Source organism: Erythrolamprus reginae, chromosome 2 (genome assembly GCF_031021105.1).
Source record: "Erythrolamprus reginae isolate rEryReg1 chromosome 2, rEryReg1.hap1, whole genome shotgun sequence".
Taxonomy (NCBI): Eukaryota; Metazoa; Chordata; class Lepidosauria; order Squamata; family Dipsadidae; genus Erythrolamprus; species Erythrolamprus reginae.
The window spans coordinates 177,710,709-177,737,765 of NC_091951.1; the positions used below are offsets into that span (position 1 = coordinate 177,710,709).

At 40.0% G+C, this 27,057-nt stretch overlaps 1 protein-coding gene across 4 annotated transcripts in view; it reads right to left on the bottom strand.

The window, feature by feature from the left end:
- LARP4 (La ribonucleoprotein 4) overlaps positions 1 to 27,057 on the bottom strand; it is a 58,034-nt gene that overhangs the window by 15,924 nt on the left and 15,053 nt on the right. Inside the window, exons 2-13 of one of the 4 annotated variants that reach the window (XM_070740527.1) lie at positions 25,712 to 25,817; positions 25,082 to 25,229; positions 21,316 to 21,471; positions 15,109 to 15,184; positions 14,216 to 14,352; positions 11,208 to 11,311; positions 10,569 to 10,679; positions 8,340 to 8,393; positions 7,054 to 7,263; positions 5,313 to 5,416; positions 2,044 to 2,277; positions 1,905 to 1,953 (exon numbers count right to left, since the gene is read on the bottom strand). In XM_070740527.1, coding sequence (XP_070596628.1) covers positions 1,905 to 1,953; positions 2,044 to 2,277; positions 5,313 to 5,416; positions 7,054 to 7,263; positions 8,340 to 8,393; positions 10,569 to 10,679; positions 11,208 to 11,311; positions 14,216 to 14,352; positions 15,109 to 15,184; positions 21,316 to 21,471; positions 25,082 to 25,229; positions 25,712 to 25,792 — 1,464 coding nt within the window. In that variant the 5' untranslated portion in view covers positions 25,793 to 25,817. The remainder of the gene's footprint in view (positions 1 to 1,904; positions 1,954 to 2,043; positions 2,278 to 5,312; positions 5,417 to 7,053; positions 7,264 to 8,339; positions 8,394 to 10,568; positions 10,680 to 11,207; positions 11,312 to 14,215; positions 14,353 to 15,108; positions 15,185 to 21,315; positions 21,472 to 25,081; positions 25,230 to 25,711; positions 25,818 to 27,057) is intronic. The other 3 variants (XM_070740528.1, XM_070740529.1, XM_070740530.1) reach the window with 3 other exon arrangements.

Here is a 27,057-nt window from a genome sequence, read left to right on the forward strand (position 1 = left end):
GCCTCTCTTGGGAAAAGTAGCCATAGTCTGACAATTAACAGAAGACAAGGCTGAGCCAATAACTAAATTATAAGGAGAAGATTTCAAGGACTTCCCAAGAGGAATGGATCCTGCTTCGAGGCCTCGAAGCTGCTGAGACGTGAGGACAATCTGGGCAAACCCAGAGTTCGTGCCCCCAAATCCAGCGGGGCCAGCCTCCCTAAACTTTGCAATTAAGTAAAACCAAGGCACTCTGGTTGGAGGCTTAGCCGGTGGAGAATTTAGCCTGGGACCCCCAAGGCCCGCTCCCGGATCCACGCGGTGGACTGAGGCCTACGCGGCTGGCAGAAGGCCAACACGAGAGGCCTAGATATTTTAAAAAAGGGCGCGAAGGCCTTCGCGCCGAAAAAAATCGCTCCGTAGAATTTCTTAAGGGAAAAGCGATCGACTAAGTCCAGGAGACTAGAAGGCGTCTCACTCCGCAGGAGGTATTTTATAAGCCCTTAAATATTTGTATACAATAATAAAACAATAATTCAATGATAAATACTTGCACCAGAACCTCCAGGCCAAGGGATTAGAAGAATCCACAAGCGGCCGCAGGAATCGTAACCGGCAAAACCGCCGGGGGGAAACGAAACCGCAACTTCTCCCAAGGAAAAAAGCCGAGCCGCTTTATTTGTTTTTTTCTTTTAAGCGGCTGGCGCAATTAGTGCAAGTAATTGAATAAAGACAATAAATCTTACTACTTTTTTGAAGGAAAGGTCGAAGGGAAGGTGTTAGAATGTTGAACGAGCATTCACAATACAACCGCAGGATATGCGAACTGAGCGAATTCTGGGGAAGGGGCGGATCCGGCAAGCTTTTTTAATACTAGGCTCAGTTCCACCGGATTGGACATGAGCAACCCATGTGACTGCTGGACCCGCTCCTTCAGTACGGAGAACTATCATATCCTCCCCAGCATCGCTGGCTCATTTTATTCAGGGGGAAAACCCAAACATTTTTTTGGGACAGTGAAATATTCAGTCTCTAGACGTAGGAGTCTAAATATTTCAAATAGAAAACAGACCTCACTGTTACACTTTCTGATTTACAATGGACAATTCTGTAGAACTCAACCTGAAATACTATTGCTTATCTTTGCCTAAAAATGTTGGCAATGACATATTAACCTCTGATTGAAACATATCCTGGAAAGGCTTTAACAGAACAGGAACAATCACACACATCTAGCTCACGAATCCAGAAACATATATTTTGGCATTAAACTCCTAGGTTGTCTGACATCCCGGAGTAACTTATTTTGCCTGGCTACCATTTTTCTCTGAAAATAAGGGTCTTACTTTCTTTTGACCCCCAAAATATGGCATTGCCCTTATTATCGCGGGGGGGCATTATTTTGGGACTGCAGTAGGCACCGAGCATGGGATTGGATGTCCTGTCACCTCCCTTCCCTTTTCTTTGTGCCGGCCGAGCAGCTGGTTTATTATTGGTTATTTATTAATTAATTGATTAATTAATTAATTATGCCGTCCATCAATAGACTCTAGTTGCCAAGTGATCAATACAATACAATCATGTGACCATAGGAAGATGTATGTTGTCTGTATGTGCATGCAGTCATGGAAACTTCAAAATTAGGTCATAAGAATCTGAGAGGAAGGGGGATTCATCATAACTTCAGGCACACGTAAGACTTATGATAATGTTTTTGTAGCCATAAACCAAGTTAATGAATAGAAAAGATATGTGATACTTATGAATGTTAGTTTGATTGCCTGAATTCTTTTTGTAGTTCAATTTATAGTGCAAAATCTTTTACATTATAAAGCATTTTTTAAAATTCACATACAATTCTCAAGATGTTCGCATTATTCTCAACAGCTGGTGAATGATATGACCACAGTAAAGTAACTACTTACTGATAGCCTGTCATCTTCCCGTCTCCTCCGACCTCTGAAAAAGTTTCTTCTGAAAATTAGCAAAGAAAAGCTTCTGTGAATGTTTTATGTTTATTCATATGTAATATGAATTAATGATATAATAATATGAAGACCTTACCTGCCTCTCCCCATGCCATAATCACCATTTTGTTCTACGTGAGTAATTTGAGACTCCTTCTGTGTGTAGCTTAGCTCTTGATGACCTGATAGTGTAGTTGTTTGCCGCTCTGGCTGAAAATTCTGTAAAGTGGTTCTATGCAAGTGTCCATCACCTACTGAGACAGCACTGAGTGTGGAGGGTCCTTCTGATGAATGTTCTGAGCTATTTGTCAACCGGAAATGAGACTTCATGCTGGATTGACATATAAAAACAAGTGAATAAATTCCTCCCACAACACAAATAAATTTCCCCAAAGAGCTCAGAGGAAGTTGGTGTCTTAAGAATCAAGGAAATGTGCCAGTATTTTTTTCTCTTATTGTAACTACATAGATCAGTTTCTCAAGAACTGGCAAGCACATATCTCCAAATCAATTCCTAAATGGTACTATCCAACCACAACTCTTTGCTAGTTGATTTATAAACGCATTACTAACTTAATGTAAGTAAGTAAGTAAGTAAGTAAGGAAGGAAGTAAGGAAGGAAGGAAGGAAGGAAGGAAGGAAGGAAGGAAGGAAGGAAGGAAGGAAGAAAAACCTATATCATATAATAGAAATGAATAATAGAACAATATCTAAAAATCTAATCTAAAAATTTCCAAAACTGTTTCCCATTAAAAAAAACTCCCACTATTTCTTTCACCTCAGGTAATGCACTTTAAGTTACAATTATTTAATAATGTAAAACAAGACTGTATAGATATGGCAGGTGTATTGCTATGACTGTTAAAAAGATTTTACTGAGCATATACTTTAGGAGCAGAAAGACTTGACCATACAAGTATGCAATATCATATTTTCCAATTACATAAACACTCCCCCCATTTAAACGTACAATCTTGTCCATTTCTTTCTTAAATTTAAATAAATATTCTCACATTTATTTCATTTTCCTCTTCTAACTAGAGTAAAATTTAAGGAATAATAATCAAATATTTCCTCTTTTCATTTGGGGATTGGACAGCCATCTAAATTTTAGACAACCAAGAATCTCTCTATCTTCCTTTCCCAGTGGAATAACAATATGAAACTTAGTTAATAGATAAATACAGGTAGTTCTTGACTTACAACCATTCATTTACTAACTGTTTGAAGTTACTACAGCACTGACAGAATACTCATAAATTTTTCACACTTGTAGTGATTTCGCCATTGTAGCATTCCCATGGTCACATGATAAAAATTTGGAACACTTGGCAATTTGTTCATATTTATGACATTTGCAATGTCCCAGGATCATGTGACCACCTTTTGCAAACCTTTTACATGCAAAGTCAATGGGAAAACTAGATTCATTTAACAACCATGTTACTAACTTAACAATCACAGTGATTCAGTTAACAACTATGACAAGAAAGTTCATAAAATGAGGCAAAACTTACTAACAAATATCTCATTTAGGTACAAAACATTTGGGCTCAAATGTGGTCATAAGTCAAGGACTACCTGTACACAGGATAAAAAAAACATATATTTCTTCCTCCTTAAGAAGTTCCAATGCAGTTCCAATCTCTTAATCAATCTCTTATCTCTTATGTAGATTTGAAATACACATCGCTGCACTAAAAAAAAGCCCTCTGCCAAGTTGTCATAGGGAGACTTTAACAAAGTGGCTTGACCTTAATAATAACAATAATAACAATAATAATTTATTAGATTTGTATGCCGCCCCCTCCAAAGACTCGGGGCGGCTCACAACAATAATAACAATATAATATAATACAAATCTAATATTAAAAAGAACAAGTTAAAACCCATTATTACTAAAAAAAATCAATACTACACAATCACACCACACTCAAATGCTACAAGTCAGAAGGGAGGGCATTAGCCCCCCCCCCCCCCATGCATGGCGATATAAATGGGTCTTCAATCTCCGGGGGGAGCTGATTCCAGAGGGCCGGGGCCGCCACAGAGAAGGCTCTTCTCCTGGGTCCCGCCAGACAACTGTTTAGTCAATGGGACCCGGAGAAAGCCAATCTGTGGGACCTAATCGGCCGCTGGGATTCATGCGGCAGAAGACGGTCCTGTAGGCATTCTGGTCCGATGCCACGAAGGGGCTTTATAGGTCATTACCAGCACTTTGAATTGTGTCCGGAAACTAATCAGCAGCCAGTGCAAGCCGCGGAGTGTTGACAAGACATGGGTGTATCTAGGAAGGCCCACAATTGCTCGCACGGCAACACTCTGCACAATTTTGAAGTTTCTGAACACTCCTCAGAGGTAGCCTCATGTAGAGAGCATTGCAGTAGTCGACCTTACAACATCGGAGTAATATAGATCTCCCAAAAGTTTAACATACCTATTTGGCACATTCTTGGATTTCCCCCCTGCCCCAATCCACCAAACTCTTGGTCCAAAACAAGCAATTCTATTATTAGAATTCAATGATATACATGGGTAGGGAACTGCTAAGCTTATGCGTTGCAATCTCAAACTGAAAAATGTAAATATAGGTTTCTAATTGCTTTAGCGAAATTCTTTTACAATCAAGACAGTTTGTAAAAGAACTGGGGTTTTTCCCCCTGCTACCATTTATTTATTTATTCATTCATTTATTCTGTTTCATTTAAGGCTGCCTCAATGACACCAAGATTTTGGTAAACTGTTAGGATTACAAAATAATACAACAAATAATTATCAGAGTTATGAAAAAAGATTCCTTAGGGAAAATAAGAAAATAAATTCTATATAGAATGAACAAATGAAAAATCTTCAATTCAAGAAAAAATATTTCAAAAATATTTTCTTAAAATGACCTCTTGTCAGAAGATATTTAAAAAGGAAATGATATGGGTATCATAATTAACACAATGGATCGCCAACATGATCACCAACATCTAATGACGGATATGGCACAAGAACACCAAAATGAAATTAATTAAGAAGAAATGAAGTTAGTTATAGATTAAAACAAATCAGACCAAAATATTGCCATGAGTAAGTTAAAATTTATTATTCTCATTAAAAAAGCTACAAAGGCCTTTGTTTGCAGCTGTCAATCTCAAAATCCAACTAAATTTTCTGTAGATTTTAGCAAAACTACTTCTTTTAGATAAGAATAAAATAAAAAACTGAAGAAAACTATAATACAGATATAAAACTGAAGATTGACAGAAATTCACTTATAAGCAGATAAAATAACCACACTCCTTTATTAAACCAATTTGGTGATTCTCCAATATAAACACAGTTGTTTTACTTTCCAAAAATATTGGTGCCAACTCTTACCGATTTCTATGGAATGGGCGACCTATACTCAATGCTGCAGTATTTGTCTTGTATGAACCTGGTGAACTGAAGCCATTCAGAAATCCACCATTCGGAAACGGAGCCTGAAGTAAGCACGACATATATCATGAGGTTCACTGCAAACAAATAACTGAGTACAAATTCTGAGAACTGCAATTTTAATAGCTGCACAGCTAAAACCAAGGTAGTACAAGCAATACTTCTTGCTTAATGTATGGTCACGGCTATGATAGAATCCTCCAAAATCTACTTATGATCCCATTCTGGAGTTCTGATAGCGTACTCCAGGGGTACCAAACTCAATTTCATTGAGGGCCGCATTAGGTTCGTGTTTGACCTTAGAGAATCAGGAGTGAATGGGGCTAGGAGCGGCCAGGGTGGACGCAGCCCCCCCAAGCTCTGTTTTCACTTGCAGAGGCACTGTGCGGCAGCCCTTTGGTGTTTCCAGGCCAGCTCTGCGAGCCAGATTTAAGCAACCCGCGGGCCACATCAAGGCCGCAGGCTTTCAGTTTGACACCCCTGGTGTAGTCCCACCATGGTCACATGACCATGGTGGGACCACAGTTGGAAATCGGCTTACCTTTATAGCCAATTACAGCATTTCAAAGTCACATGACTTGAATGCTTTTGCTGGTTTTTAACAAAAACTGCCCATAAGAATGAATTGCTTCATTTTATGACTACAGCATTAGCATAAATATTGCTGCAAAAATCATACATCTGATTTGGTCATGTGAAAGTCTTGACTTATAACTGTCATGACTTACAACATAAATTCCAGTACAACCCATATGTATTACACCTATATAATTTCCACAATATTTGTTGTTACAATATAAACTTGGATGCCTATGCATTGGTTGGAAGTGTTCTCTAATTTATTACTTTTGGAAAATCATTTCTAAAATAATATTGATATAGCAATGCAGTGGAAAGATAAATGCAAACAAGATTATCACTTAAAGTAAACACTTGCATTTTCTATTAGTTTATCAATACAGGTATTCCTCGATTTACAACCACAATTAATCCCAAAATTTCTGTTGTTAAGTGAGACAGTTAAGTGAATTTTGCTCCATTTTACAACCTTTCTTGCCACAGTTGTTAAGTGAATCACTGCTATTGATAAGTTAGTAACCTGGTTGTTCAGTGAATCTGGCTTCCCATTGATTTTGCTTATCAGAAGGTCACAAAAGGTGATCACATGACCGTGCGATCATAAATATGTACCACTTGCCAAGCATCTGAACTTTGATCACATGATCATGGGGATGCTGCAAAGGTCATAAGTCACATTTTTCAGTGCTGTTGTCCCTAAAGGAAGTGTTGTTAAGTCGAGGACTACCTGTAATGAAAATAGTTGTTTATATATTTGATAATGATTAATTTGTGCCACCATATTTTAATTTTAGAGTAGCATCCTGAATTTTTGAATAATGCTTGTCTGCCAAATTGTTGCACTGCCAATCTATATGGTTCTTGAAACCCCACTTAGCTATAAGCATAAATATTTTCTATTTGGAATTTAAATGACTATGTATAATTCCCTGGAGTTATCAGTGCTTTATTTCCCAAGCCACAAAAAGCAGAATATGCAATTCCAATATCAATTAAATGCTGTATGAAGGTCAAATGACATTCATTACAGGACAGGGCACTTGGTATTATTTAAGACACAGACATATACTTTTGAAGCAAAGCACAAATGTTAAGTACTCACCAGGGGTGTTTCAAAATAAGGTGCGGGGTTTGGAGACCATGTCTGAGGCACAATACTATAGATAGAGTACTGCTGAGGACTGTATATAGGCTGCATGAATAGTGGTGAGGCAAACTGTGCTTGTGTTTGAACCGGTTGAACATAAACACTGGAATCCACTACCCGGTAACCATTCTTTGCAAAAAAAGTGTTGATGGCTTTTATCCTGGCCTGTATAAGAAAGTTGAAATTGGGCTATATTTATCATACAAAATATAAAGACTGATATAGACAAAAATATTACTATATATATTTCATCTGTTTCCAACAGGTTGTCTGTAGCTTTACTTTTATCTTTTGTTAAAATTTTGGGATCTGCAATTAGAAATGGCAATTCAAATTAGTTCTTGACTATTTCTACAACCAACTTTGATTCTTTTCTGAGCTACTTTGCAAAACGTCTTGGGACCAACTACAGTTCAGCTTAATAGATATAATTTTGAATCATTGTCTGGAAGAAATATTTCTTTTTTAGGCTTTCATGTTCAATTTTTATCAAGATTTTACCATGAAAGATTACGCTTGCAATTAAATTCACAAAATGATATGATAAATAAACTTTGTAGTCTTATTCATAGTTAACCATAACATATTTAACTTTGAATTAAGCCAGAATTAAAGTTAACGTTTCAAAATATTACATCTATGACATCCTGTAGAAAAACAAACATAAAGGTTATGATACTAATAGTAATGAAATCTAACAGTGATTACAAAGTTATAAGTAGCTTACTGTTTTAAACTATTTTTAAGTATTAAACTATAACTTGAGGTATACATACTACAATAACAATAACAACAACAAAGTTGGAAGGGACCTTGGCGTTCTACTAGTCCAATCCCCTGTTTAGGCAGGAAACCCTACACTACTTCAGACTGGATTCAAGCTGTTCCACTAATTAATTGTTCTAATTGTCAGGAAATGTCTCCTTAGTTCTAAGTTACTTCTCTCCTTGTTTAGTTTCCACCCATTGCTTCTTGTTCTACCCTTAGGTGCTTTGGAGAATACGTTGACTCTTTCTTCTCTGTGGCAACCCCTGAGATATTGAAACACTGCTATCATGTCTCCCCTGGTTCTTCTTTTCATTAAACTAGCCATGCCCCGTTCCTGCAACCGTTCTTCATTTTAGCCTCCAATCCTCTTTGCTGCTCTTCTATGCACTCTCTAGAGTCTCAACATTCTTTTTGCATTGTGGAGACCAAAACTGAATGCAGTATTCCAAGTGTGGCTTATAAATAAAGCTTACCATTATTGGCTTGCCCTGAAAGGTTTTAACTTCTTCCCGTAAATATTTAAAAGCCTGTACAAATATAAAAATATCCAATGACAGATCAGTATAACATTTTCAGAAACATTAAAGAACTTCCAGGATCGATTTCAAGCTGAAATGTAAGTAACTCTACAGCACTCTTTCGTTACTTCTGCAACATTTCAACTTTGTTGTATTTATTAAAGCATTAAGAAAATTATACTATTTTCCCTTTCCCATATTTTCTGAAACAAACCTTTTCTCAAAAATCATTTGTAGATTTTTCTTTAAAACAAACAAACAAACAAACAAACAAACAAACAAACAAACAAGCAGTAAGTTTCTCTATTTAAAGTTATGAATCACATCCTAGAAATAAAGACCTGTGCAAAACAATATACCGGTACCTAATATAAATGATAAAACAATCAGCTAGTTTACCTTTAACTGAAATTCAATGAATGTCATCAGTGTATTCAAAACTAATGAATCTGAAAGTTCTGGAATTTTCTCTAGCTGAGTAATGGGAGATTAGAGAGCTTACCCAATGGCAGAAGGGAGAGCAAAGGAAAGCACAATTCTATCAAAAGAAGAACCAGCACTGTGTCTGAGACTGAGCACACAACGTCTCACCAAACTGAATGGGAGATACATTACATTTTACATATAAGTTGTATATAGAGGGTCTGACATTCAGGCAAGTTGATAATCTGAGTGAGGTTTCTCTCAACACCAACCTGCTGGGAAGTTCTCTTGACTTCACATTTCAAATGAACACAAGTTGTTTTTGCTGTGAAATTAGGGCTAACAAGTGGAAGAGGTACCAAGTGGATTAGTGGAACTAAAGAAACTATAGCTGTTATCCTGGGAGAGGAAGAATTTCATTTGGACTTTTGGAAAACAGCAATGTATGCAGTGAGAAATCTTCTGCCATTTATTGACTACAGAAATCACTTAGCTGCTTACAATCATCAATGTCCTTACCTTTTGGAATACTGAAAGTGGAAGAAAGAGATTTTTTGCTGGGATTGATGGTATCAAGGTCTTTTAGGTAGGATTAAGCAGCAATTAATGGGCTGGAGTCAGCATAGGTACTGTTTGCTAAACGTGGGCAATAGGGCTCAAATGGAGTGCAGACAACTTAAAATTTCAAATGCTTTGCCATTTTACATAATTTTGGGGAAATTGGAAGTAGGTATGAATGAGTGGAGGTTGGAACCCTGTAAACTAGGGATAAGAGTCAAAATAATTGACCCGTACATCTGTAGTAAGCAATTCTGACAAGGAGCATGATTTCTCCAAAGCAAAACTAGATATCTAGGGCTGGGAAAGATAACCAAGAATCAGTTTAAAACTACAGATCCTAACACAGGTTATTTTGCTTGCTTTTAGAGAATGGAAGAAAAATCTCAGACCAAGATGTAAAACAAAAAATGCTCACAAGGTCATCAGAATAATTAAAAAACAGAACTTTGGTGAACTTGGTTTTAGATATCTAGTTTAGGGCTACTATTTTTCAACTAAACTAGAGAAAATTCCACAATGAAATTACATAGACCTAAAGCCATTAGTGAGATTCAAAGAAAGCACAAAATATAACATTAAACAGGATTCTAATACAGCAATTTCCTAGAAATAGGAGTCATTTTGTTTGATTTAACAAAAATTTTGATTTGACTATGTTGTAAGTAATTTCATTTTCAAAGTTACAAATACCAGCACATCTGTAGAACTGCAGATATCTTATGCACCTAATTGGAAGTGCAGCAGTCTATAGAAATGCTGAAAGTCAGAAATTCAATGTGCCTGTTTAACAAAAGAACTTGTATGAAGAGCAGTTTACATTTACAACTGCAAGCTTTGGACAACAAAAGGATTTCTTGCCACATTGAAGAGACCAAACAGCAAAGTATTTCCAAGCACTTTCAGATTAACTGTATGAGAACATGCTAGAAGGGGAAGATAGCAAGAACATATTTGCATACGTGCTATTGGTTAAGAGTAGGTCATTTATTCATAGATTTAAGAAAGTAATTTTCCTATAAGCTTTATTAAGATCCCAATGCTTTCATTCTGCCTATATTTCAAAATTTATAAATACAATCTATTTTTATTAAATTTTATATATTTAAAAGCAGAATTCCAAACTACTTTGACTTATCTGATACACTAGAAAAAGACAGAATTCATTAGTGCAATGAAATTCAGAATGCATGATATTCTTACCTGCTGCGCGTCAGTATCTGACTGGAATGTAACGTACCAGTTGTTATTGTGAGCAAATTCACAACTTATAACTTTGGGACAGCTTTCATTCTTAAACAGTGCTTTTACCTCCTGGATCAAATATGTAAAGACTATTTCAGTGAATTATGTTAACAATTGTGTTTTTAAAAATCCTATCCATGCTGTAGGGGATTTTAATTTCTCCAACAATAGTTTAAAAATTACTGTTTTCATTTTAGTTTCCAAATAATGGTTAATATTAAGTATATAAAATCATTTTGTGACTTTCAAAATCAAAGTGCTTAGGAAATTAATAATTAAAAAAATATTCACAGCTAAGAAAAAGTCATTATTCTTTACAACTAGCAATGCTGATACAGTATACCTTTTTTAAAAGGCAAATTTCCTGAGGATACTTGCTATAAGATTATGGTAAACAATACAGGTATTTTAAAAGTATAATCATTGCCATATATTTCTATTCTCTCAACTCTAGGTTAAAACCAAGATGTAGCTCAAATACATAATCATCTCTCAGCTGCAAACTTGTATCAAATATATTTTAATCTACTGGTTATTGTCCTGCAAATAAACTTGTTTTCACAGTCATATTTGTAATACATTTTAAAAGACACTTACCTCTACTGGTGTGGTTTCAGGGATCTCACGAAGGATAATAATGCAACGCTTATGATTTGGTCTAACTTTCTCTCCTTGCTCATCCACTTGGACTATAGGAGAAGCTAAATTAAACAGAACAGAACTTTGTTTATTGAAAATACACTGAGAAAGAATGATGAAAATCTCTTTCTTGAAATTTAACCTTAATGTAAAACAATATGGTCACTGTTTACTACTCAACGTATGTAACTCTGCTCATTCTTCCATCAGTGTGTAGCATCTGGCACAACAGATTTTATGTATGCCACTAAAATACTATCCAGTATTTATGGGTGCAATACTCTGTATTAGTGCAAGTTTCAGGTGTACTTTAGAAAATGCATCTTTGGTCAACTACAGATAGTACTCAATTTATTACCAGGATAGGACCAGAATCTCAGTCACTCAGCAAAGCAGTTAAGCAAGAAACCCATGTGACTGCTTTACTCAATAATTGCAACCCCAACATTCCCAATTGCAGTCATTAAGCAATCTTCTGGATTATTAATCAGACACAGCAAAAGAATTTTGCTGGGATTATTTTTTTTAATTTTATTAAATAAAATATTTCTATTAATATTGATTGTTATTTGATTGCTTATTTGACCCCTATGACAATCATTAAATGTTGTACCTCATGATTCTTGACAAATGTATATTTTCTTTTATGTACACTGAGAGCATATGTACCAAAGACAAATTCCTTGTGTGTCCAATCACACTTGGCCAATAAAGAATTCTATTCTATTCATTAGATTTATAAGCTGCCCTTCTCAGGAGGGCTCATAAGAATAAAAATAAATACAATGATAATAATTACTATAAAAACATTAAAATACTAAAAACCCACAATAAAACAGACAATCATTCCTCTTTCATACAAGAGGCCAGAGCGAAACTTTCGCTCACGGATCCCAGGCCTGCCAGCATAGATGTGTTTTTAATGCCTTTCAAAAGGCAAGAAGAGTGGGGGCAATGTGGATCTCCAGGGGGAGTTGGTTCCAGAGGGTTGGGGCTACAACAGATAAAGCTCTCCGCCATGGACCCGTCAGTCGGCATTGTTTGGCTGACAGAGCCCGGAGGAGGCTGGCTCTGTGCGACCTAACTGGTTGCTGGGATGTGTTAGGCAGAAGACAGTCCCATAAATAATCTGGTCCAATGCCATGTAGAGCTTTATAGGTGATAACAAACACTTTGAATTGTGTTCGGAGACCAATTGGCAGCCAGTGTAGCTCAAAGAGTGCTGGACTAATGTGGGAGTATCTGGATACGTCCAACACAGCACTCACAGTTGCATACTGGACTAGTTGGAGTCTCCGAATGTGCTTCAAAGGTAGCCCCAAGTAGAGCGCATTGCAGTAATTGAACCTAGAGTTAATGAGGGAGTGAATGACTGTGAGAAGAGACTCCCTGCCCAAGTAGCTGCCCTCTGTACATGGAAGAAAACTTTTCTGGTGGGTTACAAAACACAGTGTGGACCTTCAGGATCCAAGCTCCACGTTTGTATGAAATTCAGCTCTCCTCTGTGTGGGGAAGGGAACTTCTCTGGTGGACTGTGGGAATGGAACGTGGACCTTTGGGACTTGAGCTTCCTTTCTCCATCCTGTTGAAGGAGTTCTGTTTCTCTTGGCAGGCTGATCCTTCAGCTGAGAGAATCCTCTCAGCAGGCAGCAACAGCTTGCAACTTTGTCAGCTGGCTTCCCATTGACTTTCTTGTAAATGGCTATCACATGATCATAAAGCACTTGGCAAATCAGACCCACAGTGGCACAGTGGTTAGAATGCAGTACTCCGGGTTACTACTGCTAGCTGCCTGCAATTTGGCAATTCGAATGTCACCAGGCTCAAGACTGACTCAGCCGAGGTTGATAAAATGAGGATCCAGATTATTGGGGCCAATATGCTTACTCTGTAAAGCACTGTGAAGTGGTATATGTCTAAGACCTGTGCTATAACTACAAACAAGTTATCAATTACTCAGATGCAACCACTATGAGTGATAGTGGTGGGCTTGTTTTCTGAAAACTGGAAGTTTTAAATGACTGGTTGTAAATCCAGGGAAACCTTACTTATTTCTTGCCTCATTCAGCAACCATTCAAAGTTAGGATAGTGCTAAACAAGTAGCTTTATGACCTATGCCTGCATTTATGCCTTCAGAGTATGCCTTAAGTCACATGATTGCCATTGCCGTTAGTATGTGATCTTGTGTCTGAACTTTTGATTTTATATTCTGTCCCTTCCAAAGAGTTAATAGTGTTATGTCATGTCATGCTGGCCACATGACCACAGAAATGTCTTCAGGCAGTGCTGGCTCAATGGCCTTGAAACAAAAATGACCCTTGCCTTTCAGTCCGCAACAACTAGAGGAGTAAAATCCACAGGGATACCTTTTCTTTTGTTTAACCTCCGGAGAGATGGGAGAGGAAAGGGTTACAAGAGGGTTAGCAGACACACAATAGGGAATATGTATTGAGCGGAATGCACTAGTGCCAATTCTGAATGCAAACACAATCCAGTATGTCTGCTAACTCTCTTGTAATCACTTTCTCTACAATCTCTTTACTCTGCAAGGGGAAGGGAGAGAACAAATGGGTCATGTACCAAAGAGATTGCTTTTTTATAAAATAAACTCTATAGGAAGAGATTACTTAAATGGGGAGGGCAAGCAATATCTACGTAGTTAGCCTCTCTAGTACCTGACCTAGTCGAAGAAAGTAACTAAAATATCAATTCCTTTCTTGCTAATTATCGAAGTGACAGAGTGATCATTCCAAGTATGGGTGAGAGAGGAAAAGGAAAACACAGTCACAGGCATGTGATTTCCCACTTAGCAACATCATCAATTAAAGACAGAATTATTGGTCCCATCTGTAGTTGCTAAACAAGAATACCTCTATATCCATTTCTATATAATAACAAGGTCAGGACAAGAGACTCATATAGAATAATTATATAGAAGTCACACAGAAATGAAATTTTTACACACCTCTTAGTACTTCCACAATAAGATCCATATTGGTTGTCAGTTTTTTAATTCCTTCCATATTGGCAATAGTCCATATTGGAATAAATTGATCACTGTCCATCTGAGACATCAAGTAAAGATCCTTGGATAGATTCTCACTAGAAATAAATTAATAAACATTTTATGGAACGTTTTAAAAAACGAATACCGGTATTATTTTCTTTTCAAAAGAAACTAAGCTACTAATCCCAGAAACAGGTTGAACCAGTTAAATACAACCCAATTACTTTTAAAAGAGGTATAGTACTATTATTAAACAAAATCTTGATCATATTCCCAAATTTAAGAATCACCATAGCAATGTAACCTGATATTATTACTGAAAAATAGTTTCAGATTTAGGGTGAAAAAGTAGACAGTTGTAAACATTTTAAGTATTTCTTTGCTTCCACATCGCATCATCCAGATTATTCCAAGATGTTTCTGGCAAACGTTTGTTAATGCATTACACTAAATTATGAATATCATTCCTGACTAGCTTGCAGCAAGCCTAGTTTTAGCAAAATAAAAAATCTGGATGGAAAGGGAATCCATTATTTCTCTGAATAACTATATCAAAGAATACATTAAAATTAAAGTATTCAACTTATTTATCCCCAAGAAAGCAAGGACAGTTATTAGAAAAGTAAATAATTCTATATTTTATTTCAAGGGTACTGTATTTTAATTGTGGTGTTTTTAGCTCAATCTGACTTTGCAACTATATCTAGATCTTATTATTAGCACTGGGAACCTCTAGAGATATCTGTCATTAGATTTTCAAATTAATTTCTTATATCTACAAAACATGCCAAGTGGCTCTATTTAGCCGAATAACCTCATGCATACGCTAATATAATCAAAGGGCACAATACCGTGAGAAACAGAACTCTAATTGTTTCTTCAAGCATTCTTTTAAATCTTCTGTAGATATGACAGGGTTGCCTTCACCTGAGAAAAGAATTCCAAGAATATATTGTCTAAAACCAGGAACTTATATTCCGTTTTTATCCCTCCTGGCAGAAAACAGTTGTAATCCCCCTAGCTCTTAACACATTTCTGAGAATATGGTGTTAAAGATTAGTGAATTTTTAGAAAGCAGAGGCTTTGAGAACATGTATCTGACTTCCTTTCTCTTTTCAGCAGTGTTGGATCAAAAGATATTCTTCGTGGAGAACTGGCGGAACTGCAGTAAGGCAAATTTGTTAAGAACACCAAATTTAACAAATGATACTAAATCCACAATACCTGGGCTGCAGCCAGTTATTAAGATCTAGATTATTATTTGTAAATGCATCTAGTAATTACTGTCTCTTCTTTTTCAACTTTATTAATTATACAACATTGGTTTGTAGTACTCATGATGTTCTAGTATATTTTGAACAAAGGATAATATCAATTGCATTGAAACACTCTTTAAAGGATTACTGCTGTCATTTAGGGTCTACAAAGCAATCAAATTAGAGCTAACGTGATAGCAATAAATGTACCCTTGGCTTATCTGAACGGTCTTCTCTGTGCGCTGCAGGGAGAGTCCAAGTATGGGAACAAACTCAGGTTGGTTGTTAGGGACTGAGTTTAAATTTGTTTGAAGTATGCCCTCTATCCACTTGACTAGCCAGTTTTCAAATGAAGGCATAGAGAAACATCAGATGTAATATACAGTGATCCCCCGGGTATTGCGATCCCGATCATTGCGAAACGGCTATATGGCGATTTTTCAACCCGGAAGTCAAAACACCATCTGCGCATGCGCGCCCTTTTTTTCTATGGCCACGCATGCGTAGATGGCGCCGGGCAGATCAGCTGCTGGGCGGCTTCCCTGGGTCTTCCCCCTCTTGCTGGCGGGAGGGCGAGCGGCGGGCATCAGCGAGGAGTTTCCCCACCGCCCACGCAAACTCCTCGCTGCCGCTCGCCCGCCGTTCGCCCGCCCACGCCGTTCGCTCGCGCCGCTTCCCAGCTGAGTCCTGAAGCGAATTGGCTTCAGGACTCAGCTGGGAAGCGAGCGAGCGGCGCGAGCGAACGGCTTGTCCGCCGCCTGCCTGCCTGCGCGCCCGCCGCTCACCCGCCCTTCACCCGCCCACGCCGTTCGCTCCCCCTCTTGCTGGCGGGAGGGCGAGAAGCCCCCCCCAGCACCCGCTCGCCCGCCCTTCGCCGCTCGCCCGCCCTTCGCCCGGCCACCCGCCATTCGCTCGCTGCTCGCCCGGCCACCCGGGTTCGGGGGGGGGTGCTGGCAAGCCCCCCATGCCGGCGGCGACGTTTTAAAACAGCCGCGCGGCTTCCCAATGAGTCCCGAAGACAAACGCGGAAGTTCGCCTTTGACGTTTGTCTTCGGGACTCAGTTGGGAAGCCGCGCGGCTGTTTTAAAACATCGCCGCCGGCATGGGGGGCTTCCTAGCAGCCCCCCAAACCCGGGTTGGGGGTCCGGGGGGTGCTGGCAAGCCCCCCATGCCGGCGGCGACGTTTTAAAACAGCCGCGCGGCCCCCAATCTTCGGCTCCTCGCTAGCGCTGCGGAAGTAAAAACACCATCTGCGCATGCGCAGATGGTGTTTTTACTTCCGCAGGGCTACTTCGCTAAAACCCGATCATTGCTAGGGGTCCTGGAACGGAACCCTCGCAATGATCGGGGGATCACTGTATGTCCAAATAAAAGGCTGCAACTCTGAGCACAAAAGGAAGGGAGGGTTTATACTCTCCTCGCAGCACGGAGAAGACAGTTCAAGTAAGCCAACATCACTTCTCCTGTGTGCTGCTAAGGAGAGTCAAGTATGGGATATACTTACACTCAATTGTCCAGGGCGGGAGAAGGCTAGCCAGGGGAGCAGAAGTACAGTAGACCCTCTGTAGCACCAGCCTGCCGAAAGCAGCCTCAGCAGAGGCAAACAAGCCCAGTTTGTAATGTCTGACAAATAGGGAAAGTGAAGACCGCGTAGCAGCTTTGCATATTCCTTCGATGGAAGCCTGCATGGCCCAGGCCACTGAGGTGGCCATGCTACAGATAGAATCCTAGTATCTCCTGCCCCAATGGCACCCTCTCTATGGCTGGTATCTCTAATAGATGGCGGATCTCCTGGTCCATCAATGCCCATTTGGCAGGATCGGATGAAATGGGACACCAGATAAACTGGCTGGGGGTGGGGTGAGACAAAGTCTATGATAAGGCTGAATTTGATGGGTTGTAATGCCGAGGCATCTAAAGATATGAGCTCCCATTGGGCGCCAAAATGTTGAAGCCTGCCACCAATGGGAATGGCTTCTCTGGAGCCATTTAGATCTCTGAAACCATCGAGACCCAGATCCTCTGAAACAACATCTCAGCTGGGTGAACGTGCTACCCCTGCCCAGAAGTACAAACTGGGGGCCCACAAAGGAAGAATCGGGCCGAAAGGGCTATCGATGAAAGTATGGGGTGGAGCACCTGTCGGCCCTTCTATGGACTCTGGGCAAAACTTTGCACTTGTCCGTCCTCCACCAGCATGGAGTCGAGGGAATTGCCAAGTAAGCAATCCTACATGAAGGGGGAAGCATCCAGGTGCCATTTAGAGGGCACATCCACCTGCCAATTGCAGAGCCAAAGCAGGTAGCAAGAGGAAACATTAGGAGGCAAGAGGACAACTCTGCTGCCACCAACAGCTTATTCAAGTCCTGGAAAAGCCGTGACTCCTCCAGGCACAATCTGGTTTGCATCTACCTGATCCACATGATTGAAGTGACGTCCAGGAGGGAAGTGTTTTTAATAGGAAAGTGAACACAAGAACAAGGGGACACAATCTGAAGTTAGTTGGGGGAAAGATCAAAAGCAACATGAGAAAATATGATTTTACTGAAAGAGTAGTAGATCCTTGGAACAAACTTCCAGCAGACATGGTAGATAAATCCACAGCAACTGAATTTAAACATGCCTGGGATAAACATATATCCATCCTAAGATAAAATACAGAAAATAGTATAAGGGCAGACTAGATGGACCATGAGGTCTTTTTCTGCCGTCAGACTTCTATGTTTCTAATTAAATAACAATGCAGCTATCGTAGCCCTCAAAGACGAAGCGGCCACTTGGAAATAATTATATAGTAGTCAGTCAGTTTTCCAGGCGTTGAGCTTAAGACTCTCCAAGATATCAGATAGAAAAACTGCCAAAAGCATCAGTTTGGCCACCAGTGTGTCTATAGAATAAAACTGCAAGAGCTCATTAATCTCTGGACTGAACCCATAAAATTTGTGCTCCAGCAGAGGTTGGGCCAGGGGCCATGGAAGGATGACTCCAAGACCTTTTGATTTTATTGATAAAAATTTTGAAGGATGGGAGAAATTTCGTCTCCCATTCAGGCTCAGAGAACAGGGCAGCAGCTGGATCAATGCCAACAGATGGTTCAGAAGATTTAACAGCTACGGCAAGGTTCACAGTAAGCTTGGCTTTGTGTAGCAGTGTTTTGAACAGGGCCAGTTTAAAAAGCCCGGTGAAGGCTGACTGGTCTGGAATCAGACCATCATCATCAGACAGCTCTTCATCCAACATACTTAATTCTCCCTAGACTGAAGCCTCCCCCAGCTCTAAAGAGTGGCAGGAGTATGTCTCACAATGTTGGACCAAACTTCCTGTATGGGGGAACAGAAATGGCTGGATAAGGAGACCTTTGCTGGAGGCCTATGGTGATGCCCTGTGAACAGGCATTGGCTATCATATCCTGTAATTTTGGTGGGAGATGTTGCCAGGTATCGACCCCAGGATGGCGGCCCACCGCAGTGGGGTGAACATAGCCGAAGAAGTAGATGGTGTGTGAGTCGGGATAAGACTGGCCTCATGAACTGGCTCTCTGACAAAGGGGTTTCCTCGGGTTCTAAGGCCTGAGCCACAGAAGGGTAGTCTGGGGACCAGTTGCAGCCCCTGTATTCTCAGGTGGAACTGTCACCTGGAAGAGGGGCCCTTGAGATGATGAAGGCAGCAAAGGCTACACAGACAGTGGTGCCTGAAGTGGCAGCTAAGGTAAAGGCTGGTGGCTGAGTCAGGGCAGACTGCCTTTGGGCCTTCTCAAATTGCTTCTCCAAGGCCAGAAAACTGCGCTCAGATTCTTTGAAGGCCACCACAGATTATGATGATGGCCTTCTCCTTAGAGGAGGAATGGCTTTTGGATGTGGCCTTCTTGGGGGACAACAGAGGTGGATGCCTCCTCTCGTTTGGATTTATCCGCTTTGTCAGCTATTAAGATGGTGATCACAAGCTGGCCTCAATTGAGAGAGTAGGCCCCAATGAAGCAGCCAAGCAGGCCTCAAGTGCTCAGGGGGAGTATCGCCCAAAGGTAGGGACTCCGAAATTAAGCTGGGCGGTGGTAGGGCCCCATGTAGGCAAGACTCACCCACTGCTTCAACCAAATTAGCAAAGAAGACTCTGAAGAATCAGCGGGAAAGGCTTTCCTCAACTGCGAGGAAAGGCACTCACAAAATGGGAATTGGCAGCCTCATTGTTCGAAGGTGCTTCCAAAATGGCCAACGGCATACTTAATGCCGAGAACTATTTAGTGACTTTCAAAATGGCCATGAAATCTGCCTGGCAACAGCCCTCAGCAAAATGGCTACTGGAAAGTCTGCCCAGTAACAGGCGACTGAAGCCTCAAACAAAATGTCCATCATTAGAAACCAAGGCAAACAAACCTCACAGCTCTGAACAATGGCGGGGAAGGCTAGCTACCCTAAGGGAGATCTGGCTGGAATGAGGAAAACTGCCAAATCGGCTGCAGAGGAGAGCCGCACTCTTATTGCTGCAAAGTTGCTCAACTCCACTCCAAAGAATTTAGACCATGTGGGGCAGGACTCCAGCTGCCCAGAATCAAGATGGTGTTGTGATTCCGTCTGAGGCCCCTCAGGGAACGGCTGATCCTCTGCCGGCTTCCTGCTCAGAGGGGGAGGATGAGGAACAGGAGGTTCAGGCAGACAGGGAGGAGGAATCTCAGGCTGAGGGAGAGGGAGGACAGCCAGAGTCCCCCGAGAGAGAGCTCTCCCCAGCAAGCAGCCTGGATTCCTTAGATGAAAATGCACAAGCAATAACCGATCTCCGGCAGAGAAGAGCAACACAACGAAGGGGACAATTAGCCAGGTACTTTCAGCACTAAAGAGGCAACAGCTGGGTTTGGGTGTGGTGCTCTCTGGAAAGGCTGAAAAGGCAGACCCACCCTTCCTGGCTTGTGGAGTATTATCTTTGGGAGTCCTGGGACCTGGCTGTGATCTTTGGCGTCTTGGAATTCTGGTTTGTGACTTTGAATACTGAAACCTTGGGGGGAAAAGGTGTGGGTCTTATTCTCTACAGTGGTGGGTGTGCCAGCAAGAAGTCTGCTGTATTGTCTGGCCATCAGGACTCTGCTGTGAAGTCTCATAGCCTGCCTGTTGGGAAGAACAGGTTTTTCTCTGTGTTTATTTTTCACACTATAAAGTGCTTTTGCTTTTACCAGCGTGTCTGGCTGCTTTTTCCAGTTGGTGTTGAAGTCTGGGGGCACCCAGACAGAACAGATGGTGGCGGTTTTTTACTGGCGCACCAGCTAACCAACATACATCCAGCAGCAATAGCCTTCGAGAGCAATGAGGCAACCTCAAACTTGACCTGAACAGATGGAGGAGAAATGCAGGCTGAAGGAGAGTCCAAGTCATAGAAGGTCCATTGATTTAAAGGTTCAGGAAACTGAGAGAAAAATTACTAACATCCCTTTCATTCCACTGAGTTTTGAAAACTGGCTAGCCAAGCAGATAGAGGGCGTACTTCAAACAAATGTAAACTAAGTCCCTAACAACCAACCAGAGTTTGTTCCCATACTTGGACTCTCCTTAGCAATGCACTGGAGAAACAAAATACACAGGGCTTTTTATCAACTATGCTAGGTGGATGTAGCAAAAAAAGAGAAAAAATCCTACTGCCACTATCCAAGTCCTGAGATATCTGTAATCTCATACACTACACATAACTGGCACTGAGGGTATATATAGTGTGTATGCATTTTCAGAACCTATGTAATATACTGCATAATTTGCCAATGCATTCGGAATCACATTTCATTGCTATTTCTAGTTTTAAGCAATGTAGATTATTTACCTGAAACATCATAGAGTGGATATCCAAGTTCCTCATGTGCTACGACCAGACCATTAGCAGCTGATTCTTCAGCACATGAACTGTTTCTTGACAATTCAGAAGATGAATACATTGCTTCATATTGTTTAGTACAATCCTCTGCAGCCTCAGTATTGCCTGAAAGAGTACAAGAGCAATCAATGGGAAATAAAGTCTAGTAGCATCCATCCTTATATAAAAAGCTAACGTTTGAGAACCTCTTGTGAGAGCAGGCTGCCCAGAAAATGGCTGTGCTGCTATAATCCTGTCTCTTTAAGCGCTCTAGGTACCCAGCAATGCAACCTTGGATATAAAAGCTGTGCTGAGAGGCAGCTGGTGGTGTTATGTGGGAGCAAAACTGTTAGATAAGAGATAATTGTTTCAAGCAGTAGTAGTTAAGAGTAGCAGTAGTAGGAATAGTTTTAAATTGGGTATAATTAAAAGAACCTGTAAGACCTCTAAGTACAAGGTTGTTTTAAACATATTTAATTAGTAAAGTGCTTGTGTGTGTGTGTGTGTGTGTTAACTTAACTTGGATGCATCCATCAATTTTGGCCTTTTTCCCAACATTTTTATATAAATGACAGCTTAAAGAACTGTCAAGGATACTAGACAATAAGAACACCACTTTCTCTCTCCTTTTTACAACCTTGTAATCCTTTCTACATGTCCTTCATTCTTCAGATTATAGCTGTGAAACAACTCCAAAAGTTTGTTTCAAAACACAAAAAAGGCAAACTATGATTCAGTGATTTATATCTAGATCTTTTCTACAGCTATTTGGAGACTACCAAGACAAAACATGTCAAGCAAAGTCCCCAAGGCACCAGTGAAAACATCAAAATTTTAAGTGAGTTCCATAACCTCTTGAACTTTATTTATTAGATTGTGTCTCATCTTTATTACTTTTTCAGTAATTCAAAGCAGCAAACATGCCTAATATTCTTTTCTTCCTGTTTTCCCAATAACAACCGTATGAAGTGACTGTTCCAAAGTCACATCCACTTGGTTTTTCAATTCAGAATCTCCTGTTTCCTACTCCAGCACCTTAACTACTACAATGAAGTTGGCTCTATGCAAAGTATGAATTACTATATTATTTTTTTACTGTGAAAAAAAATATTAAACACAAAGGAAGTAATCATACTATTTAGTTTAATGGACCAATTAGAAGGAATAATTATTTGCTATTCATGAATGGCTGCTAAATAAGGAAGGGCATTATAGTGGTGATTTACATCATTTGAGTGATGCCACTGGACAAATGGTATCATCTATCAATTTACAACATTATTATGGTGTCATTATACCAGTGTTTCCCAACCTTTTTGGAGCCGTGGCACATTTTTCATATTTTCAAAATCCTGGGGAACATTTGGGGGGGGGGGGCCTAAAAAAAGTTTGGACAAAAAAAATCTCTCTTCCTCCCTTTCGCTCTATTTCTCTCTCCCTCCCTCTTTCTCTCTCTTCCTTCCTTTCTCTCTCCATCCCTCTTTCTTTCTTCCTTCCTTCCTCTCTTTCTGTCTCCTCCTTCCTCTCTCATCTCTCTTTCCTTCCTCTCCCTCCCTTTCTCTCTTTCCTTTCTCTCCCTTTCTGTCTATCCTTTCTAGCTCTCACCCCTTCTCCCTCTTTCATTCCCTTTCTCTCCCTCCTTTTCTCTCTCATTCCTTTCTCTCCCTCTTTCCTTTCTATCTCTCTTTCTTTTTCTCCCTCCTTCATATCTTCTTTCTCTCTCCCCTTCCTCCCTTTCCTTTCTCCCCCTCCCTTTCTCTTCCTTTTTCTCTATCCTTTCTACCTCTTACTCTTTCTTTCTTTCTCTCCCTCCCTTGTTCTCCCCTGGGGCTGCCTGTGCCTGCCCTGCACCACCCAACACGGACGGACAGCCCCCGGTCGTCGGTTCGTCGCCCCCCCCCCACACACAGACGGAGGGAGATCAGGCTGGCGAGGGCGGTAGATCTGCGCCCCCAGCCGGGTGGAGGGAAATCGGGCTGGCGAGGGCGGTAGATCTGCGTCCCCAGCCACCGGAGGGAAATCGGGCTGGCGGGGGCGGCGAATCCACCTCCCCAGCCGGGTGGAGGGAGATTGGGTTGGCGAGGGCGGCGGATCCGCGTCCCCAGCCGCGCGGAGGGAAATCGGGCGGGCGGGCGGGTGGCCGCGGCTCCCTGCGCGCCCCTGGAAAAGGGTGTGCGGGGGGCATTTTGGGGTGCGCTGGCGCACGCGTGCGCAGCCTACAGGGAACAGTGCCCGGGGCCACTGCAGCCGGCAGCCTCCTGTTTCCGCTGCCACTGCCCTCCCGCCGGGCCCCAAAGGACAACTGTTGCCACTCCCGCCAGGAAAGCTCCAGCTGGGCGGGGTGCTGCCGGCAGCTCCACCCTGGAGCTCTTGCTCGCCGCTGCCATCCCCCAGCAACTTCCCGGGGCCGCTGCAGCCGGCAGCCTCCCGTTCCTGCTGCCATTGCCCTCCCGCCAGGCCCGAAAGGACACTTGTTGCCGCCTCCACTGGGAAGCTCCAGCTGGGCGCCAAGAATAAAGCTCAGCTTCCGGTCTCAGAAGCTGAGCTTCGCAGCACACCTGATCATGTCTCGCGGCACACCGGTTGAAAAACACTGCATTATACAACTCTCATAAGCCACTATGTACATTTAGATTTTATCAACTGCATTTAAAGTTTGTTGCACTGAGATCCAAAAGATTCAGTTAATTTTAATTAATTTTAAATTAAATTAGGTGAATTTGAGCATGCTCACTTCAACACTGGCTCTTTTTAAAGAAATCATTTAAAATATAATGGAACAAAGAGATGCATGGTTAAATTATATAAATAACCATCCAGAGTCACCTTAAAGATAATAGGCAGCATAATTAATTAATTAATTAATTAATTCAGTAAAAATGTACATGGAATCTTACCATTGATTAGGCAATATAAAGTACAATTATATATATTTTATATAGATGTTATTATTTTATAGTTTTTAATGTTTTAATAATTTATAATGATTTTAGTTAATAATTATTTTATATTGTTTTATTTTTATTGTTTTATTGGATTGTTGTACACCGCCCAGAATCACTTTCAATGAGATGGGTGGCCATATAAACTTGATTAATAAATTCTCTCCTTAGCCTCTCATCATCCAGCAATAATTAGCCAAACTAATTCACATAAATACTACAAGATACTTAAGAATCAGTAATCTCTTACTTAGCAGTTACCTGTCAAATAATTCATAGTGCAAATAACTGATGATAAAATCAATGGTCTCTGATTCCATAATAAATTGTTTACTAAATTGCTCGTTATTCTAAGGACGTAGGAAGGATTGTACATGGCCCTCAGATCTCATAATCTCTTTGTTCATAGGGTCAAGTGTTCACTAAAGTACAGTAATGAGAAAAAGATCAAAGCAAAAGTGAGACAAGAAAAGAAATAGGAGGGGAAAGAGAAAGAACAAGTCAAAGAGATCATTTCTGTACATTTAGCAACATGATTCCCTCTTAGCGCGATACTTGGTCATCACTGGGCCACTATACTTACAGTCCTAAGAGAATTACCCTTACTATTCAAATATCTTAAGTAACTTTTCCGAAATTAATGCCTCATGTTCAATGCCACAGGCATTCAGTAGCTATCACAAGCTGTTAAGGTCAAGCTTTGCTTTTTACTACTAAATTTTAGAGTTACTTCTAGAATTCAAAACTAAGAAAGGAATTAAGTAGCATTCAGATAAATCAACCTGACATCTTACCTTCTGTACAATTACCCTGCACAGTTGCTGCCTCTTGCCATGATTGCTCAGTGCCGTTAGTTACTGCTGCAGCTTCTGGGTTTCCCTGCATGCTTTCTTGCCATACCTTTGCATTAGGATTTAAGCTGGCACCTTTCGAGGTTACCTGCTGAGAAAACAGAAGATATGCATTAGAAAATAATAAAAACTTCAGAAAATAACTTCGGCTTATTTTTATTGCTCTTTGCTGTTCAATCATTCTACCAAAGCAATCTACACTGTTTAATAAATATCCTTGTGATTTATCATTGCATGCAATTGAGTAAATGTAGATTTCCATGTTATTCCTCAATCTCAAAGCACTGAGTTTAGAGTATAAAAATACTGTAAAGTTCTTCTGGTCATTCAACCAACCGCACGTTTCAAGTTTTACTATTGGCATGCACCAAAGCCCAGTTCTTCAAAGATTTTAGGGTGTCATTCCCAAACACCACCCCTGCAATTTTGCTTACAGCTTTTTCACTCTCTTTTGTAAAAGCCCAAACCTCATACACTGAAATAATACTTTCCTGAACAAAATCACATCTCAAAATACAACACAAGAAAAGCCTCTTTATTAAGGCAGCATGATGATACTAAACAAGCACTGACCATCTTGCCACAGAGAAGCACAAGCCAGAGAATAAGGAAGTTGAATTTCCAAAGTCTAGCCTTCTGGAGTCTCTCTAGCATCAAGGAGTAGTTTTAGTACCATCCCCTGTCCACAGAACAGAAAAAAATAGGACATAAGGAAACAGTTTGGATGGCCATTAATATACCTTAAACTCAATTTTTTAAAATAGTGGTATAGTTTTGCAACTAATAAACTACCCACACAATTTGTCCTAAAATCTCTCCATTATGATATTTGTAGGAGTTATTTTGAAAAAGTAACCCATACTTAGTTTGTATTTTAAATTGAGTTTATCTATATTTTCTCTTAACATTTGCCACAGAAATATTCTTTAAAAATGAAATGTGTAAAACTTTAAAAGACAGTTCACATTAATTCCATAAGAACCAGCTAATTAATTAACCTAGGGCAGCAAAAAAACACACAAACCAGAACTTAGTACAGTATATCTTTGTTTTATAACATTAGTTTCCAGAAGCATCCATGTTTCTGATCAAACAGAAGTTTCTACATACTGTGTGACTATTATAAAACCTGATTTAATTGGTAATGTATAAAGAACTGCATTCCAAAGGCAGAAATTCACATTAAAATGACTGGCATGGAAAACAATGCTATTTAGTCATTATATTTTAAGTACAAAGCATAACAAATGCTCAACATAAGAATCCCAAGACTCCTAAAAAGAGTAGAAATAAAATGAATGTTTGCTGACTATTCCTTGGGCATAGACAGCTTTTTTGCAGGATTCATTTAGTTCTGGATTCTGCAACAAGACTGACAATTCAGTTTTAGAAAAAGTACATTTTAAGGTAATTATAGAAATTGGATGCAGATATAATAAAAAGTAAAACACCACCCACAAGTATATTAATGTTTTGGCTATGTACAGGCCAATGGTCATTATTAAAAATAAAATAGAATTTTAATATATGGGCATTTAATAGTGCCCAATGTTTTATTTAGAACTGACCCAAAATGTCCAAGAAAAGACAATAAACAGCATGAGCTCACACTTATCTACTTTTTTCAGCAAAAATGCCATGATTTTGAATAATTCAGTGAATTGCTATCAACGGTATTGCTAATTATCATTCTGAAATAAATACGTACTCTCATTTTTAAAAGAGCAATCCTAATCCACAATCTTACAAGTGGGTAAATAATAATTCTATAAAGGTGACTACTATACATATTTTGAAATGACTAGTAGCTTTTTTATAGTTGACAGGATTTTCTTATAATACCAGTTTTTGAGGGTTTGAAATAATTTAAACATTTGTTTAACTGTAAATTAAATTGATGTTTACTAACAATAATAATC